General features: G+C 36.0%; 1 protein-coding gene and 1 non-coding gene across 2 annotated transcripts in view; one reads left to right on the plus strand and one right to left on the minus strand.

Moving 5' to 3' along the window:
* Window positions 1-21,223, plus strand: part of Lonp2 (lon peptidase 2, peroxisomal) — a 117,620-nt gene that overhangs the window by 84,437 nt on the left and 11,960 nt on the right. Inside the window, exon 12 of the mRNA XM_077792922.1 lies at window positions 17,973-18,115. Within this exon, the coding sequence (XP_077649048.1) occupies window positions 17,973-18,115 (143 nt within the window). The remainder of the gene's footprint in view (window positions 1-17,972; window positions 18,116-21,223) is intronic.
* Window positions 20,024-20,096, minus strand: Trnaa-ggc (transfer RNA alanine (anticodon GGC)). Its single transcript has one exon. It is a non-coding gene; the product is annotated as a tRNA-Ala (tRNA).

Consider the following 21,223-nt stretch of genomic DNA (forward strand, 5'->3'; position numbering starts at 1 on the left):
TTTTCCTTAGAAGTTCCCATTAGTAAAGAATTTATCCAGTTTTATCCTAATTTGATTCATAAATCTCTTCTCAGCCAGGCCCATGACACATGCATATCATCTCAGTGTCTCAGGAGGCTGAAACAGGAGGATCACAAGCTCAAGGCCAGCCTGGGCAATTTAGCAAGCCCAATTTAGCTATTTAGCAAGATCCTGTCTCAAAAATAAAAATAAAAAGGAAAGAGGATGTAGCTCAGCAGTAAAGCACCCCTAGGTTTAATCCCAATGTCAAAATTAATAAATAAATAAATCTCTTACCAACACTTTCTAATAAACCTTTGCTTAGCTGCTAAGTGCTGTTAACAAACATGTCAGACATATCAGGGTTATGATTTTATTTGTGTTTATTCAGCTTGGAATTTGCTGACCTTTTTGGATTTGTGGGCTACACTCATCGGTGGGAAAAATTGGGGCCATTATCTCTTTAGATATCTTCCCACCACCACCTTTTTTCCCTCCTCTATCTGAGATTCTAGGAGTCCTTTGAACTCTGTTACTTATCCTCTGTTCTACTTTTTGCATTAATTTTCTCTTTAATTCAGTTTGTATATTTTTGTTGCCCTATGTTCCAATTTATTATTGTTGACTTCTGCTATTAAATGTAGGGAGTATTTTCTACTTTTCAAATGTTGATTTGATTCTTTATAGTAGATTCCAATAGATTTTTTTAATTGAAATCATCTTTTCAGCTCTTTAACCCATCCTTTCCTCTGTATGTTTGGATATACTAATCATGGTTTTTAAAGTACCTATCAGAACATTCATTCCATTATCTGATTCACCTATGAGTCTTTCTGTTACTTGGGGTTTTTTCCCTTGGTTTTTAGTCATTTGTGGTTTTTTTAATTTTAGTGGAGGGTGGCGATTGCTTCGACCTTATCAAGGCTTAGTTTTAGGCTTTTTAGGACTGGTCTGTTTCTGCTTTAGCCTTATTCCTGGAATTATAGTCTTTACTTCTAGGGTGTGGTACTCCAAGTTGGTGCTTCTTATTCCTTAGAGTGTGACCCTTATACTTCTAGGGCATGAGGCTTCTGAGTTCTTAACTGAAAGTCCCTTCTGCCTTTGAGTCTCCCTGTAACTCCTTGCTCTTGGGTTTCCTGGAGTCTCACCTGGAATATGCTCAAGTTAGGAGTTAATCAGTGACTTGAGGAGAATTTGAATGCAGCTTTTTGAGCTCCTCCTTTCTGGTTCCATCCTTTCTGAGATTTTGCCAATGAATTCTCAGCTGCTTTGACAACTTTAACTTTTCAGTTACTTTTGACTACATTATTTCATGATTCTAAACAGCACATATTCTAACCATTCTGAATTATGGTAATAAACAGTTCTCCAAGTTAGGGGAAAAAAAAACGGACAAAAAGCATAGCTGAGGTTGGGGATATCTCAGTGGTAAAATGCATCCTTATCCCAGCAGCAAAAAAAGAAAAGAAAGAAATATGATCTTTGTTGAAAATTATCATTAAAAAATGAAAAATAAATACAGCCTTTATGCCACCACTTACCATGTAATTGACTACTCTAGTAAATAAAATCTCTGGTTTGACACTGATTTGATTCATAAAACCCTTCACAGTATCTCCTAATAAACATTATGCCTTACCTGTTCTCCTCAGTTAACAGACTTGTAAACATAGCTATATATTTCTCAGTCCATAGGAAAATAGGAGTTATAAATTGAAAAAGGACTAGCAGTTTGGGTGGTATGAGTCATAAACAATAAGATTTTGATGTCAGTGAAGATAGGTCTATCCTCTCATGATAGGTTCCTGAGCCCTCTGCTGACCACCAGAGCACTGTGCTGGCCAGACCACAAATCTGTCTCATTCTATGACAATTTCTGTAGTGAAATCTGGATCCCATTTTGCCCGAGTTACATTGTGACATGTGTTGTTTCCCTGGTGTTTGCCTTGTGCAGGGCAGTGAAGTCAGTGTAATTCAATGGAAGAAGGAGAATACTATATCCTTAATTCCTTGGTATAATCTTTCTGAAAACTTCATAGTTAAAAATCAAAATAAAAGATTTAACAACACTAGTTTTCTTCATTCATTTACTTCCCCTAGTTAACCACACTCTTAACTGTTAGCTAGAATGTGGTAATTTGAGGAAAGGTATCCTGCCCCTGAACCAAGTACACTTAGTACAGGGGTCAAAATGCCTCAAAGGAGAGCCTCATGCTAATAGAGTTGCTTGCATTTTCTCTACTCCTTCTTGTGCTGCCGTCATTTCCCATCCCACTCACTATCTACGGCTTGCTCTTCTTAGCCCTTCTCAGGATCCAGTGCTCCAGGAAGGATCAGTTCTGTGTTGAGCTGTTTTCAGAGTTCTTTGTTGTGGCTTCCTGCCATTGACTTCTCCAGCCTGAAGCATGCTTTATGCTAGTTATTTTAAGTGTGGCTCCTTCCTAACCAAAACAGGAAGTTCTCTCTGTAGGAAAATCAAGTGCTTTTGATCCTTTTAGCCTTTTTTTTTTTTTTTTACTAGTCTTCTCTGAATCAGAACACTTCCATTTTCTTGTCTACTGCCAGGAGTGCATTTCTTTATATTAATAGGAAGTAATCTCTGTGCTTTGTGTAACATTTTACCAAATTGCTCTGTCCTCTTGGAGCAGTCTTCTTGTTGCAGGATCTTCTCTTTTTTATTTTTGAATGTTACATTGGTTATCTATTTCTGTATAACACTACCCCCAAAATTTAGCAGATTAAAATATTTAACAAACATTTATCATTAGTTTCTGTGGATCAGAAATCCAGGAGCAGCTTACCTGAGTAGTTCTGGCTCAAGACTTTTCATGAGGCTACACTCAAGCTGTCACCCAGCTGAAGGCTCACTTACATGGTTGTTAGCTGCCTTCAGTTCCTTGCTGACTCTTGGCCACAGTTCTATTTTCCACCACATGGTCCTCTTCCTAGGCTTGGGACAGGGCAGCTGGGTTTCTCCCAGAGTGAATAATGTGTGAGAAGAGAAGATAGAGAAAGCCAGGGACAGAGTCCAGAATCTGCAATTTTTTATGACTGTCACTATTACTCTGTTCTTTGGGTCATGCAGGCCAACCCTGGTACTACATGAGAGGGGACTGACTCTACAAAGCTGTGAATTCCAGCTGATAGGGACAGGCTTTTGGGAGCCATCTTATTTATTTATTCCTATTTTACAGAAGGTTTTTATACATTGCATTTCATTAATTCAGACCCCATTTCTCAGCATTGAAATAGTTTGTTTAGAGATCTAAGAAAAACTTTTGGTTTGGTTTGTTAATAGAGAATGAAAATTTCTGTGGTGCAGAAGTGGTAAGAATATCTCTATTATGCACTGTCAGGGGTCTTCAGGGGAAGAAAGCCTAATCAAACCCCAAAACAAATGAATGATCTTTTAGCAAAAAATGAAACAATCTCTATTTGTCATCTTTCAATGTGGATTTTGTTGCTGTTCTCATTCAGAAACATAAAAACTTTGTTAGGTATCTTTAGTGAAATGAAGATAATGGGGAAGTTTCCTATTACTTAGTTCCAGTTACATATAAGTCCGCCAACATTTTAACCTAAATCCCATGTCTTTCTTTCTGATTTGATTTGGAAAATAAAAAGAGAGTAATCATGTGTGTGCCTCTTGAGTCCAAAAACCACAGATCAGATTCATTGGCTATTTATTTTGGATTGTTAAAATATTCAAAAGTGAGATTTTAATTTCCACAGAAATGCCCAGCTTTGATGGTAAGATGTCTTTGAGCATTATCAAAGTTTTATCATTATTCTGGGTGCTAAATTAAAATGGGCCCCTGTTTTCCTAATCTTCAGGTTGTATAGCTTTGAAATTTTCTGCTTATTCCTATTCAATTTTCTAATTTAAACGACAGTAGCAGTTCTGCAATTATCACCATCTAAGACACTTTATTAAATGAAGAATTTTTAAAGCCAACACTGAAGTTTATGCTGTTGAATATCCGTCAAACATCAGCCGATTTCTTATTAAGGAACCAACAGTCAGGGTTTACAAGTTAGAATTAATTCAGTTAGGAATTTTCACTATTTAACGTCTTCCTGCATCCTGTTCATGCTTATCTTTCATTTGATTGTATTAATGGCTCAGAACAAATAAAAATTTATAATTGTCAAAGCATTAAGGTTACTATTGAGTAATATGGATTTCAGAGCCAGTTTCAGTTCTCTAGGCATTTGATTTGCTAGTAGGGTGAGGTTTGGGGGCTTTGTAGCCTTCTGCTAAGAGTTAGACTTTGCAAACAAAGATTATAAAAACATTAGATCTAGGATTAGGACTTTTTGTGATAAGTTCTTTGTATTTGGTGGGGACATTGGGCAGTATATTGTGTATAAATATTTATAGTCAGGTAGTATTCTAATCAGGTAGTGTTGATTTGTTATCAGATCTGCCTGTATTATGAAGATATACAATAGTCTTTTTCTAAGTCTGACATTTACACTGATTTACTGATTGTTCCTGCATCAATATTGACCTGGTTTAAGAGAGAATTGTTTGCCTATATGCAGGTGGGAAGGAAACTAGAATGAAAGAAAAGCCCTTCTTACATATAACAGGAACCAGTCCCAGACACTTACTATTTACATTGTATTTTGGGACAACAAAATAAAATATTGTAAAATAATTATAAAGTCATTGTTTCATTTAATGAATCATATAGGAAGATGCAGTGGCCTTTGGGTATCTTTATTTTACTTGTTTATTTTTTTATGTGGTACCAGGGATCGAACATGTGCTAGGCAATTGCTTTACCACTGAGCCACAACCCCAGCCAGGGTGTCATTTTTATACAGCCTTTCTTTTAATTTTTTTCATTGGTGCATTATAATTATACGTAACAGTGGAATTCACTGTAAAACCAGTCCTTCTGTGTTACAGAAATATTTGGAATACTCTTGGAGGTTTTTTTTAATATCACAAATTGTCTCTGTGATTTTAACTACTAATCCAAATAATTCTCCAAGAATATTTTCTGAATCTCTAATACAGGAAATGAAATTTATTAATGCCTATAACTTGCTGAGAAACGGTGCAGGCTCACTTGTCTGGTACTGAAAAGAGAATCGTATATCTTGGGCCCTTGCATGTATTGATTCACTCAGAGTCAGCTAGCATTTACTGTATGCCAAGTTCTAAATTGGGAAATTGACTAATGAGAACTTTTAACAAAAGTGTAGTCTGTTGGGGGAGGTAAGAATACAAATAAATAATTTTAAAATGTGGAATAAATACTGGTTTTTAAAGTCATTGGAAGCACTGAATTGATCATTGAAATTTTATTATAGTTAATTGTTAGCTTTTTAAAATTGCTTTTAGTAAACTGAGACAAAAGTTCACTTATTTACATCTCTAATGCGAATGGAAAACTTTTCAGATACTTTTTTGTTATTTTTATAAAGAGATAACTGCCACTAAAATTGAAAAATGATTTGCAATCATAACTTCCATCTACATTTCAATGGTTATAATGTAGAAATGTTTAGTAGGTAAATTTGAAAGAGAGTATATTTGGTAATATTAAGATTGTATTACCATCCCCAAAATAATGAAGAAAATATTGACAGAAAGAAAATAAAGAATAATTGATAGCAAAAATGTTCTTCTGGACATTGGATTCACAGGTTTTTCCTTTATACTTTCCTTTCCTTCTCTTTTTGGTGCTAAGCATGCCCTGTCTTTGAGCTTCATCCCAGCCCCCAAAGCTACTTTCTTCCTTGGAAAAAAAAATTTTTTGAAAATATGCAGGCTCAAATGCCTTGGCAATCCTGGTCAGTAACTTGAATCTCATTTGCATTTAGCGTACTTCCTCTGGCTGGGAAGAGGGTTTTCTGGAAGAGATTAACCTGAAACTGACAGTTCAAATTATACAGTTGGAAATATTCAGGTTTTTTTTTATTTTTTAATTTTTTTTAAGATACTTTGCTTTCCTTTCTGCTGTCCCATGAGAAGGCTCTTAGATGCCTTTTTTTTTTTAAAGTGGTACTAGGGATTTAACCCAGGGCACTCCACCTCTGAGCTACATTCCCAGCCTTATTTTTATTTTATTTTATTTTATTTTGAGACAGGAACTCAGTAATATACCTCCTACATCCTGATATAAGGACAATTCACCAATCCCAGTTTGAGGTTGCTTCTCCTTCACAATTCAGAAACCCAATGTGAAAGGATTCAACTTTCAAGAAAAAAATTTAACCAATAAATAAATATAAATAAAATTTTTCATAATATTGTGAAATAATTAATTTTCAGTGATTAAAAACATTTGGGTTGGGCTGGGGTTATGGCTCAGTGGTAGAGCACTTACCTAGCATGGGTTTGATTCTCAGCAACCACATGTAAACAAATAAATAAATAAAGGTCCATCAATAACTAATAAAAATTTTTTTAAATTTGTGTTTACTTGACATAATCAGTGCTAAAAACAGTGATTTTTTAAATAAGTATTTTAGTGATTTATCATTTATTCACAAATGTTATTAAAATTTAAGGATTGCATACCCCAAATTCAGTTTAATTCAGTAACCATGATTCATTACCTGTTTTGAATGAGGTACCTTGATGAATGGTGTGGACATAGTAGAGTTCATGTAGTCTGAATTTTATTTTATAAATAAGGAAACTGAGGCCCCATTTCTTATACTAGGTTGTACTCTCTAAATGTTAGTTGAACTGGTGGTTTCTCCTCTAGGCTAAAAGGAATTTCAAAATAGTGGGGACTAGATTTAGAAAGGTATTGGTGCTACATTATAGTAGATACATACAAACACACACACACACACACACACACACACACACACACACACACACCGCCCCTCCCCAGTACTAGGGATTGAACAAAGGACCTCATGCAAGCTAGGCATGTGCTCTACCACACCCAGATTACAGTGGAGCTAAACATTTCACATCATCTAGTGATGTAGCTGTCATAATATACGACAGCACATTAGTCACGTGTTGGTGACAATGCTGATATAAACAAACCCATATCCCAGTACTATAAAAATATAGCATATACAATTATGTATAGCACATAATACTTGATGATAATAAACTACTTTGTTACTGGTTTATATAATCACTATACCTCATATACAATTATGTACAGCACATAATACTTGATGATAATAAATAACTATGTTACTGGCTTATGTATTAACTATATGTATATATCTATACCTTTTGTCATTTTTTTTTTTTTTGTGTGTGTGTGTGTGTGGCATTGGGGATTGAACCCAGGGCCTTGTGCATACAAGGCAAACACTCTACCAACTGAGCTGTATCCCCAGCCCCATTATTTTTTTAATTTTATTTTTTACAATATTGAATCCAGCAGTTTACCAGTGAGCTACATTCCTGGCCCTTTTCATTTTGAGATAGGGTCTTACTAAATTGCCCATGCTGGCCCCAAACTTGTGATCCTCCTGCCTCAACTTCACCAGTATCTGGGATTATAGCCATGCACCACCACACTTCACTATACCTTTTAGAATTACTTTACAGTGTAATACTTCTGCTTCCCCCCACCAAAAAAAAAAAAAGAAGAAGAAGAAGAAGAAGAAGAAGGTTTACTGTATAGCAATATCCTGTGTTACACCAATAGAAGCCTCATACATCTCATGTTTACCACATCTCTTCATTGCATCAAAAGGCCACATCAAGTGAAGAATTGTTGTGATGATCTAGGCAGGAAGAATAATTGTTATCTGTAAAGTTTCTGCTGTGTGCCATACTATGTTGTAAGCATTTTACATATATTTACTAATTTAATCCTCTAATAACCTAAAAGGTAGGTAATGCTTTTAGGTCCAGTTTGCAGATGAGAAAACTAAAACACAGATGATTCAATAACTTGCCCAAGGTTCACAGTTACTAAAGGTTTATGGTCAAGATTCTAACCTAAGAGGCCTGGCTTTAAACCTAAAGTCAGTAGCTACACTATGCTTTCATTATCCTCATACCCCATTCCATTATCCCTATAATAACAATTTGAAGTGTAGGTACTACTTTACTTATTTCAGATGAGGAAATAAGAGCTTAAGAAATGGATGTCTGTAAAGCAAATTAGGAAAACAATTCTATTTGCAATACTATCTAGAATATTTAAATACTTAGGAATAAATCTAACCAAGAAGGTGAAAGATGTATATGCTGAAAACTATAAAGCATTGCCAAAATAAATTAGACATTAAATAAATGGCAAGATAACCATGTTCTTGGTTAAGTAAACTTAACATTGTTAACATGTCCATACTATGCAAAGTGACCTACAGATTTAGTGTAGTTCCTTCCAAATTCCAAGAGCCTTTTTCAAAGAAATGAAAGAGTACATCTTCAGATTCAAGAGACAAAATAGTCTTGAAAAGAAAAAAAGGTGGTTGTTTCTACCTTTTGGCTTATGTGAATGATGCTGCTATGAATATCAAACAAATATCTGTTTATATATCTGTTTGACACACAGATATCAAGAGATATTGCTTTCAGTTCTTTGGGATATACACAGCACCTAGGAATGGAATTGTTGGATTATATTGTAGCTCTGGTTCAGCACTTTGAAAACCTGCCAAACTGTTTTGCTTAATTCATCCTGACTTTAAAATTTATTACAGAGCTATTGTAATTAAAATGGTATGGTATCAGTACAAGGACAAAAATATAGACCAGGGGAATAGAGTGGAGAGAATTGAAATAAAAGCTTACCTATATGGTTAAATGATTGTTAACAAGAGTACCAAACCCTTCACTTGGAAAAGAACAATCTTTTCAATAATTTGTGCTGAGAAAACTGGATCTCCATATGCAAAAGAATGAAGTTGGACTTGCATTCTTGCATGATAAAAATGAACTAGAAATGGATCAAAGATATAAACTTAAGAGCTAAAACCAATACAACTCTTAAAAGACTTATGGAAGATCTTCATAACATTGTGCTTGACAGTGAATTCATGAATATGACAAAAGAAGTGACAACAGAAGCAGAGGCAACAAAAGAAAAGATAGATACACTGGACTTCATCAAAATTTAAAATTTTGTACATCAAAGGACACTATTGAGAAAGTGAAAAAACAACCTATCCAATGGGAGAAAATATTTGCAATCATATATATATGATTAAAGATTGATATACAGAATGTATATAAAGAACTCCTACAGTTTAATTACACAAAAAGAACCCAATTAAAAAATGGGCAAAATATTTGAATAGATATTTCTCTAAAGAATATATTAAGGGCTGGGGATGTGGCTCAAGCGGTAGCACGCTCGCCTGGCATGCGTGCGGCCCAGGTTCGATCCTCAGCACCACATACAAACAAAGATGTTGTGTCCGCCAAAAACTAAAAAATAAAAAAAAAATTTAAAAAAAGAATATATTAGAATGGCTAGTAAGCATGAAAGGATGCTTACTATCATTAGTAATTAAGGAAATACATATCAAAACCATAAGGAGATATTACTTCATGCCTAGTAGGATGGCTATAATACTAATTTAACTTTTAATTATTTTTGGTACTGGGGATTGAACCCAGGGGCACTTAACTACTGAGCCACACCTCAGTCCTTTTTTATATTTTATTTAAAGACAGGGTCTCACTAAGTTGCTGAAGCTGGCTTTGAACTTGCAATCTTCCTGCCTCAGCCCCCAGAGCTGCTAGGATTATAGGTTTGCGCCACTGCCCCCAGCTACATTAGTTATTTTTAATAGGATGATAATAAGTATTGGCAAGCATGTGGAAGCATTGGAACTCTCCTGCATTGCTGATGGCAATGTCAAATGGTGCATGCACCATGAAGAACACTTTGGTAGGTCCTCAATAGTTGAACATAGAAGCATAATAACCCAACAGTTCCATTCCTAGTCACTGTATATATTCAAAATAATTGAAAGTGAGGACTCTGATATTTGCATACTTATGTTCATGGCATCATTATTCACAGAAGCCAAAGGCATGAACATCCCAAGTGTTCATGATCAGATGAATGGAGGAACAAAATATTATATATAAATACAACGGAATATTATTCAAAAATAGGTTTTTTTTCCCTTTTGGAGTGTGGATTGAACTCAGAGGCACTCTACCACTGAGCTACATCTCCAGCCATTTTTTTGTTTATTTGAGATGGGGTCTTACTCAATTGCCCAGGTCAGCTTTGAACTTGTGATCCTTCTGTCTCAAGACTCCTGAGTATCTGGGATTACTGGTGTGCATCACCACATAGCATAGGCATGTAATTTTGATGCCACAACATTGATGGACCTAGAAAACGTGCTACATAAAATAAACCAGACACAGGACAAATATTGTATGATTCCACTTAATATGAGGTATCCAAAGTAGTCAGGTTCACAGAAACAGAGTATAATGGTGGATTACCAGGGTTGTGGGGAGGGGAACGTGAACAATTATTCAGTAGGTACAGAGCTTATGCTAGAGATGATGAAAAAGTTTAGGTATAGATAGTGGTGATGGACATAACACTATTGTGATTATGTTTAATGCTCCTGAATTGTACATTTGCAAATGGATTTTAACCAGAGTATCATTTTAAGATATTTTGCTATATAATTATACCATAATGGGCTGGGGTTGTGGCTCAGTGGTGGAGTGCTTACCTAGCACATGTAAGGCGCTGGGTTTGAGCCTTAGCATCACATAAAAATAAAGGTATTGTGTCCAACTACAAGTAAAAAAAAAATTTAAAAATAATTATATATTTTAAAAAATAATTATGTCTTAGCTGGGCATGGTGGCACACATCTGTAATCCCAGTAGCTCAGGAGGCAGATGCAGGAGGTTTAAAACCAGCCTCAGTGACTTATTGAGGCTTTAAGCAACTTTGTGAGACCCTGTCTCAAAATAAAAATAAAAAAAGATCTGGGGATGTGGGGCAGTGGCTAAGTACCTCTGGGTTCAATCCTGATAAATAAATAAAATAAAGGTATGTGGTACAAAAAAAAAAAGGCAGGGGGAAGGTTAAGGAACTTTCCCAAAGTTACTGTTTGTAAGTGAGAGAAGCTAAGCTTCACACTCAGGCTGGCTGATGCCTCTTGGAGGTAGAGTGGAGAACCAATTCTATCTCTGCTGGGCATTTTGGAGGATCTTCCCCAAAACAGGAATACTAAAAATGGGAAATTTTGTTTTTTATTTAAAGCAGCTTGGTATATCTGTCAGTGGCCCTAAAGTTTTTTAAATCTAAATGTATCAACTGTTCTTAGTGGTTCAGAGTTGGCTACTCCTAAACTCTGCCACTCTTTAAAAACAAGTGTTTTTTCTTTTTCTTTTTTTTTTTGTATAGTATGAAAGGATAAATTTTTAAATGATAAAATCATTGCTAGCATACAAATAAAAACACATGTCAAAGATTTTAATAATTCATTAGTTAGTAAAAGAACCAATAAGATGTTACATCCACTTCAGTGGAGAATCCAAAAACACCAGACACATTTGTAGGCAATCAGGAATGCTGAGATTAATTTAAGAGATGCAAAACCTGCTTATTGAGAAGGGAAGAATCAGTTGCACCTCTAGTAGACAAAATTCATTTCATGTCTATGAGCAAGAAACATTTGCATTGCTAAACAGTTTTATACAACTTACAGACAACAGACACAGACAACCCAGAAGGGTACACTAGACTCAACACCCAGTAGTCTATTTTTGTTCATTTCGAAAGTCTTTTATAGTTTTCCCTGACAACAGTCCTAGAAGGGAGTCTGTCTGTTCATACCAGTTCATACCAGTTATGTTATTTATATGAATTATTTAGAGTAAGGAAAAAAATACCTACCTACCTCTCTCTTTCTCTTTTGTTCTCCCTCCCTCCCTCCTTCCCTTCCTCCCTCTTTCTCTCTCAACAGAGTTTCTATGTTGCCCAGATGACTTGAACTCAATGGGCTCAAATAACGCTCCACCCTTGGCCTCCCCAGTAGCTGGGACTATGGGAATGCCCCACTGAACCTGGTTCAAATAATCTAATCTCCAAATTTACCACCAGTTTCCTTTGTCTTGTCAAGGAACTCCTGAGCCATAGGTGGCTTTTCTGGACTGGACTATAGGGATAAAAAGTGTCTCTAGCTGAGAGTCCGGAGTCTCAATAACATCTGTGATTGCTGTCCACTACAGGCAATTTATTTAATCTCCCTGGGTCTTTTTCCTTTGTTATAAAATAGAGGATTGGACCAGATCTTTGAGTTTCTACCCATCTTTTAAATTTTTATGTCTCATGGTTCTAGCCTGTGCTTCCTGAATTTCCTAAGCTCCAGAATATAACCTAGGCATTCTCAAGGAACTGTCTTCCTAGGGACATTATATTAGTATGGCAGAAACAGTAATAGTCATTTCTGTGGAGGAGTCCCCTGTGGACCTTGTTTTATTGCTGACTTAACAATGCTCTGTACACCCCTTCCTTCTATCCTCCACCCCTAATTCACAAACATTAAAAACCTGCTTTTTTGTAAAAGTGAACACCCAAATGTGGAAGAAGGAATTCCTGTTATACTTCTGTACCACAGAATTTATCTTTTGAACTCATGGAACTGGGCTTGAAAGGATAAGCAGAATAGAAGGAATAAGAAGTGATAACTAAGATTTCCTGTCTTGAATAAAGATTATTGATATCCCAGGGATATCTGTAATTAAATTGAGTTTCCTTCGCATTCTGGGGAATTGTTGGTATTAGGCCTTCCTGTTACTTTCCACTGGTTGGATCATCTGCAAGAGACACCATTTTGCTGCAGGATTTATTTAAAAAGACAAGGAGTTAAAAAAAAAAAAAAAGCTACTGGAGTTTCCTGAGGTTTTACATCCCAATATTCTTTCTCTTTACTCCTCTTGGAGTATCTCCCTTTTTCCCTCCTTCCCACAGTGATTCTGAAGCAAATTAGCAAGGCTCTAAGCAACTTAGCGAGACCCTTCCTCTATTAAATAAAGTGTAAAAAGGGGCTGGGAATGTTAAGTGCCCCTGGGTTTAATCCTGCTTTCACAGAAAACATGTTCTTGTGGCAAAGGAAAAAACCTGGGTGGAGAAGAACATTTGAGTTTCCCCAGTGACAGCAGCTTAGGAAAAACCTAATCCTTCCTTCTGAGGAGTTTGTAGCTATAGAATTTCCCTTCACAATAGCTGTGGTGACATCAGCTCCAGAGTATGGCTCAGCCAGACTGGGAACACACCCATGGGTCTCTGTCACTCCCCCTTACTGCCCCAGCAGACATCACCGCAGTCCAAGCTCCTGGTTTGCCCCAGCTACCATTTGCTTCTCTGCTGCCTCAAGTGGTCAGACTCCTCTGTTTTGCTCTGACCATCTTGGCTGTGTGCTGAATTAGACTCAAAAAGACTGATAATATCTATGAAAGAAGAGCATGGAGATATCCTTGAGGAGAGTAAATTAGCTAAAAATACTTTAGCTCCTTCACACTTTCTCACCAATTTTATTTAAAATAAAAGTAGTTGAGGGCTGGGGATATAGCTCAGTTGGTAGAGTGCTTGCCTCCAATGCACAAAACCCTGGGTTCGATCCCGAGCACCACAAAAAAAGTAGTTTAAGTAGGGTGAGGTTGAGCTAGCTTGTTGTACTCATTTTACTCTTCCATGACCTTTCTTTTCAACCTCTATTTAATAGCCTTTTATTAAAGAGCACTTTATTATTTTAAGAATATGCTTCTAAGTTATTTATAAAGTGAATTTTAATAGGTAGCATTTACAGTAAATATAATAGTAATACATAGGATAGCATAGGGCTGAGTCTTGAGTTTTTTTAAAAGCATATTTTGAATTTATATATTCCCAATAGTTGTTTGATTGTGGTCAGAACCCTATCTATTCCTGTGTTGAAATTGGTTGTGGAGAGCACTTTGTTTTCTTGAAATGAAAGATTTATCGAGTAAAAATATGTGGGTCTTGCCAGGCGAGGTGGTGCACACCTGTAATCCCAGAAGCTCAGGAAGTTGAAGCAGTAGGATTGTGAGTTCAAAGCCAGCCTCAGCAAATTAGCAAGGGCCTAAGCAACTCAGTGAGACCCTGCCTCTATTAAATAAAATGTAAAAAAGGGCTGGGGATGTTAAGTGCCCCTGGGTTTAATCCAAGGAAGAAAGGAAGGAGTCTTAGAAATCTATAATAATTATTATTCTAAAAGGGAGCTAATAGTGTAACTCAGTACCTCTCATTATTATCTTCTCCCCAAAACTCTCTGAGGATACTGTAATTATTCTGATTTTGCCAATTAGAAAACAGATGCAAAGAGGTAAAGTGACTTTGCGCAAGGCCAATTAGGAAGCCAGAGCCAGGTTTGAAAACTACTGTTTCATGTATTGTTAACCTCATAACACGTGGAGTAACTTTTGTTAACATTTTGGACCATATCACTTGGTATATTGTATAAAAATCAGGCTGTGTGAAATTGTATGCCATCTCCTTTCTCTAGGTTAACGTTTCAAAAAAAAAATCTTTTTACATTACTTAAAAACACTTGGGAACCAGTGTTAGTGGCTGTGTAGTATTTTATCAGATGGATGTGCATGTTCCATGGTCACCTAACCATGTTTCCACCATTTATTATAGTGAGTCTGATTCTTGCTACTATGAAGAATGCTACTGTAACTTTATATATAAACTGTTATCTGTACTTTTTTGTATGTTCTTAAGACTAGATTGCTACAAAAAAAAAAACAGAGGCTGAGATTTTGAACATTTGAAATGTTCAATATATTGCCAAATTACTTTTCTGAGAAATTAAATCATAAGCAACACTGAAAATATTTCTTCTCTTTCTTTAATGTTGACCTTTGTTATTTCTTAAACTTCTTTACTAGCTGTTTTATTTTAATAACCAGGAAAATGACATCTGGCTTTTATAACTTCTTTGCTTCTTAGAGAAACAATCATTTTAATATGCATATTGACCATTTTTTAAACCACTATTTAGTCCAACAGAAGGGTACATAAAGAAGAAACTACATAATTCCAGTAGGAAGGATTTGGGGGTGGGGGCTTCCATATTATGCCAGCAGGTTGAAATTTTTGTTGCTGTTGTTTTTACCTTCCCTGAAAGAGTTTATCCTGCTTGAGTGTAACAGTCTTGGATAAGGCCTGTCTCGTCTTGGTGCTGATATCTTCTGACAGGGAAAACATGGATCTAGAACGGAGTGCTTGAAAAACTGTGCATGAGACTGGGAAGGTTTAATTGTAACTGGGCCTCATTCCCCAAATGGCATATATAGGATGGTATTTTATTTGTTCTTTACTTTAATGAGGAATCAAGCATGTATTCTGTGAAAATTCAGCATTTCCTTGCTCTCTTGTTGTATTACACAAGGTACAGTGGATTTTTTAAATTTTATTTATTTATTTGATATTGAGAATTGAAGCCAGGGGCACTTTACCACTAAGCCACCTCCCCAGCCCTTTTTATTTATTTTGAGACAGGGTCTTACTGAGTTGGTTAAGGGCCTCACTAAGTTGCTAAGGCTAGTCTTGAACTTGGGATCCTCCTGCCTCAGCCTCCTGAGTCACTGGGATTCCAGGTGTGTACCATTGCACCTGGCAGTGCGATCCTGTCACCCAGTTAGCTGGCACCATCTTCTTGACTGGCGCTTTAGTTCTCTAGGCTTATGTTCTAATATGGAAAATGTCAATTTAAAGTGCAGATTAGTTCTGAGTTTGTTGAATATTTTACAGTACAGCTGCTGTGCCTGAATTATAATCCTTTATATTATAAGGTCTAGTCTAGTTTTATTAGAAATAGCTGTCCCCACCCCGGCCTGCTCAGTCTCAAAGCACTGAATTCAATACCACACTTTGAAAAGAATTGGATGTCCTAAAGCATTGGTTATATAATTGTGGATAGGCTTTCACCCATCCAGCCTTACTTCCTCCTGTGATAGTGAAATACAGGCTGGCAACAGTAATTTGATCTCAGAAAAGCTCACAAAGCGCCGCACACTGGAGAAACTTGCAGCCTCCCTGTACTGGCTGAAATTTCAAAGTACCACTTCCTTGCATCTTTGGAGTATAGTAACCTGAGACAGGTAGTGCTTTTCTTTCTGTGCATTAATTTTAATTAAGCAAAGACACCTGCTTTCTCTTCAGCTTTGAAATCTACATGTAGTTAAACTGATCACTGGAGGTTTTTTTTCCTAACCTGGGTCATTGGAATTGCTCGGAATAAATGTGTTGCAAGCAGAACAACAGGCAGAAAATCTATCATTTCACAAGCTACTAAGAAATCCAATAATTATAGATTTTGTGAAATAAATGAGTGACATAAAAGAAGTTAGAAAGATCAGGAAGATTTCCTAGAATATGATTGGGCCAAACCTTGCAGGTGTGATTCTGAGAGTACATGTAATTCAAGACTCAGCACCTCTGATACAATAGGTGTATTGCACTTTACAGTCCACAAAGGATTTTCTTAACTTTCAGAACAGTCCCACCGAGACAGGTAGTGAGAGGTTTGACACTTTGCATAGCATCATTTGTTCTGTCAGATAGCCATAAAGTAGTGAGAATATGAATTGTTGTTTTCTTTCTGTATCACTTCTGATTCCATCTTAAAGAAGAGCCCAGCAAAGCCCAGGAGAATAGTCAGTAAATCAGCAGATGTCACCTCAAGGTATTTATGATTACTCCAGGATGTCTGCAGTTAGCATTAGAGTCTAAAATTAGGGCTTGCTACAGTTAACTATATTCAGTAATCACTTTGGAAAGAAAGAAATTAGTGGGAAAAAATTTATTATAACTTCATGAGATATCAGAAAGGAGAAGAAAAAAGGAATGAAGGAATCATAGCAGAACTAAAATAGAGACATATAATGTCAGGTAACAATGTAATTATTATATATTGCTTGTTAATACATAATAGTTATCACTTTCAGAAGGGAGTATATGTAAAGAGGTAACAAAAGTGGTAGAGTGCTTGCCTAGCAAGGGTGAAGCACTGGGTTCAATTCTCAGCACCACATAATGAAGGTCCATTGACAACTAAAAATATATATTTTTTAAAAAAAGAATTTTATACGAAGTATTTTATGAGGTATTATAAGAATAATTATGGCAAATCTAAAAGAAAAAGAAACACAAGATTAGCGGTGAGCTACAATAGTGCCCAACATTTTGTACATATTTTGAACTTTTATTCCTCTTTTTAGGTTTCTGACCACAGGTTTATAATATTCTTTTTTCTCAAACTGGAATTACAAAGACTGATAGAGGAGGCCTGTTAAATCCATTGTGAAGTGTGACTATTAAATGTATCTAGTCCCAAACCAAGTCAATACTTTAATAAGTTATCAGCCACAAAGGTGGCACAAAAGAAGTAGCCCATTATTACAGGGATTTCAAACCAGGCTTCATATTCTCTCACCATTATATTTATTTATTGGCAAATGATAACCTTTTTAGAGTTGAGCTATTTGTTTACAAAAGGTTCATTACTTATATGAGTTCTATCATTTCCAAGTTCATGTTGCCCATTAGAAAATGGGACACCTGATCAAACTCCTCTGGAGAGGGAATTGAAAGTTGGTCATAAAGTTGAGTTGTGTTGATCTAACAGAGAATTGTACAAAGTAATCTATTGCATTTGACTCTTCAGTATCAGGTCTGTAAAGGCCATTAGTTGAACATTGCCAGACATTGTTCTTGATGTAAGAATGGAATGGTTAAGAAGACAAAAGAGGTTGCAGCCCTCCTCAACCTTACACTGTAATAACAGAGACAGACAATAAACAAGCCAAAATAAACAAAGAAGGCAATTGCCTATACCAGGGGGTCTTGAAGGACTAATTCTTCCACCTGCTTTATACAAAGTGAATTTTTATACTTTAATAAATGCATAAAAAGGACTGAACTGTTGAAATCCACTGTGCTTCTGTTAGATATTTACTAATAAATTTTGAAACCAGCAAATCTCTTAGAACTTATAAATAAAAATTTCTCTTTTAGGTTGCAGAGAACACATCTTAGAAGATACAAAACCAGAATCTATAAGTGACACTACTGACTTGGCCCTACCACCTGAAATGCCAATTTTGATTGATTTCCATGCTCTGAAAGACATCCTTGGGCCCCCGATGTATGAAATGGAGGTGACCATTTTCATTTCTTAGTTGGTACTCACCAATTTACTGTGGTTGTTGTTAATAGGTCAAGGAGAAAATAAATTGGGTGTTTCCAGAGGCAGAGTTTTGTCTTAGATCATAACATGTTTTCTGTTTGGTATCAGGTTTCAGTACTTGATGTGAATATGTGACCCTGGCCAGATTTTAGAAACCCACCCTCATATTTCTGTTATCCAGCTCCATTATATGAATAGTGTCTTAAATTTCTTTGACTTTCCTCCCTACAAGAATTATATTCCCAGTGTATGCACTTTACATAAGGATTTCTTGTGCTATGAAGGGATTGGGAGAGGAGATAGGAAATCAATCTCATGCAAAATATCTGAAAACATAAGTACAGCTTTAGCTTCACGCTGCTGCCTGTGCAAACCAGATGGAACCAATTGTTTCATTGTTAATAATCTCGTAGGTTAGGCTCACCTGCAGTCCCAGCAACTCAGGAGACTGTGGAAGGAAGATCATAAGTTTGAGGCCATCCTTAGGTTAAACCTGAGCACAGGTGTGACACTATTTCCATCTTTCTCCCCTAACTTTACCTGATGGAAGAAGGCCTGATCTTCAGAACTTAATTGAAGCAGTTGATGAAAAGAGGTTTTAGAAAATGATAAGTTTGATAAGTTTGATCATGGAATATTTTTGGAAAACAAGTTGAATAGTACTGCCATCGGGCTCAGAAGATTGTTGGAATGTTTTTGTTGTAATTGTTCATTCTCTCATTTATCATATAGGACACAGTAACAGATTTATTTTATTGTTTGTTAACACTTTTATTTTGCAAATAAAAATTCTGTCATCAGTAAAAAATAAAGTATACATTTTTTAAAAAGAGAGAAAATGACCATTGAGGGCATTATTAAATACTTTATAGGGCACTTAGATGAGCTTTTGTAAGTCAATAACTAGAAAAAGTTTGTATTATACTATTGAATTCAGCTTTATTATTCCTTCTTTTGTCAGTTTAAGAGGAAGATTTACGGAAAATGAATCTTATATATGCATAAGAAAAATCTCTTTATCTAATGTTTGAAATCATTCCAGTGGCTCTAGTTTTCCCTAAGTTCTTAAAACTGAGGAGAGGAGAAATTGTCTCAAACCTATCTTGTTTAGCTATTTAAACACTGAACTGGTCATTAGAGCTAATGAGCCTTTCTACAAAACTCTGTTACAAAAATAGAACTCGTTTACTCTTGACAGTAAATCCAGACTTGAACTATAGAATCAGAGGAATTATTTGGGTGCTTTGAATCCTTAAGATGTCATGGATTTGAATTTTGAAAGAAAAAAAACCTTCCTTCTTGGCCTGAGAGAATCAGTGATTTTGAGTGATGACCAAATGGGTTCTGATTCCTACAGGTCTGGTTGACTTTTTTCCTCTAGGCTTTCCAGAAAAAGTATATCCCAGCAGTTCTTTAAGAATTTAGAGCTATAAATAAAAACAAAAAAATTGATACATGTTTGTGTTGCATAAACCCTTTTCTCCCAGCCATTTCTGCTGATGTTAGTTTTGGAAGCATTGCTGACATTCCCAGAGTTTTGGCAAAGAAAGAGCCAAGAGAACAGAAATGAGATATTTTATAAATATTGCTTAGTAACTCTCTTTGATGTCATTGGAAAAAACGATTTTATTTTCCTTGTAGCATCTGAGCTATTACACATGAATTCTTCTAACCAATATGAATCAAAAGGAAGACTCTTAATAGTCATTTTGCCTTTTATAAATGGAATTTTAGAATCAAACATCTGGTGACTGAGAGTTTGGAACATTTTGTTCGTTTTTTTCGCCCTGTAATCTGGGGTTTCTGTCTCTACCTACAGTTATCTGATGACAATTAGCCCCAAGTTATTTAACCATACTCTGCCTAAGCTTTTGTTTGTTTGCACTACTGGGAATTGAACCCAGGGCCTTGTGCATGCCAGGCAAGCACTCTACCACTGAGCTATAACCCCAGGCCCTGCTTCAGTTTTTAAATCTGTAAAATTAAGATTTATGGAACATTTCTTTATTATTCATGAGGGCCACCACTAAGACTAGAAATCTTCCCTTTTATACACAGAAAAATAATCTCAAAGACATTAAGTGAATTACGTAAATTTACAGAAGGCATGATCAGTAGAATCAGCATTCAAAATCAGATGTGGAGACTCCAAGTTCAATATTTTTCCTACTCTTCTTTGATACCCTGTCAGACAAAGGTAACTCCTGCCCTTGCCTGCTAAAAGACAGTGGCAATGATGTATGGCAGTTTAAAAAAAAAAAAAGGCATCTGCTCTACATCAGTTTTTTATTTGCAGTATATTCGTAGCACACAGTTTTGGAAGGGGAGAGGCTGGGCTCCACCTCTTGGCCATTCCTATTGGTGTATCTGTTGTGTATCAGGCCTGGTGAAAGGCCCTCTACAAAGAATCTTCATTTATGGTGTCTTTCCAATAATAAATAAAGCAACAAGGCTTAGAGCATTTAAATAACTTGCCAGAAAACACAATTTATACCAGAATTGAGAGGCTTCCAGGCCTGCCTAGCTCCAAAATTTGGCTGTTGGTTATATTAGAGAAACAGCACAGACACACAGAACAGGTCCTCTGCTCTTTGCAAAGAATTCCCAATGGCCAGGCTTGTCTCTCTTCTTCGTGCTTTTCTAGATAAAAAATCTGAAGAGAGAGATTATACTGGAATACTGGAATACATGTTAAAATATTTCTAAGATATTGTAAGGTATCTTTCTAGTTTGAATGCCTGTGTTCTCCATGAAAGGCAAAAATTTAAGGTCTGTTGTTTCTTCTAGAAAGAGTTTCATTCATTCTTTAAATACATATTAAGAACCTAATTTGTACGGTGGTGAATAGGCAGGATATGTTCTCTACCTTTCTATAAGTTTAGGAGGAAAATAAATAAATAATTACAAATTGAGATTGATGCTATAAAGAAAACAAACAGGGTATACTGAGATAGGGAGTAACTGCACTGGACATCTCCAAGATACATCGTTAGAGGTAGACTTGACAATGGTAAAGGTAGACTTGCTGAAGGAATATATGAGGAATGAAGGAAAATTTTCAAAAAGAACTTACATGGGT

This window comes from Urocitellus parryii, chromosome 15, assembly GCF_045843805.1.
Source record: "Urocitellus parryii isolate mUroPar1 chromosome 15, mUroPar1.hap1, whole genome shotgun sequence".
NCBI classification, from domain to species: domain Eukaryota; kingdom Metazoa; phylum Chordata; class Mammalia; order Rodentia; family Sciuridae; genus Urocitellus; species Urocitellus parryii.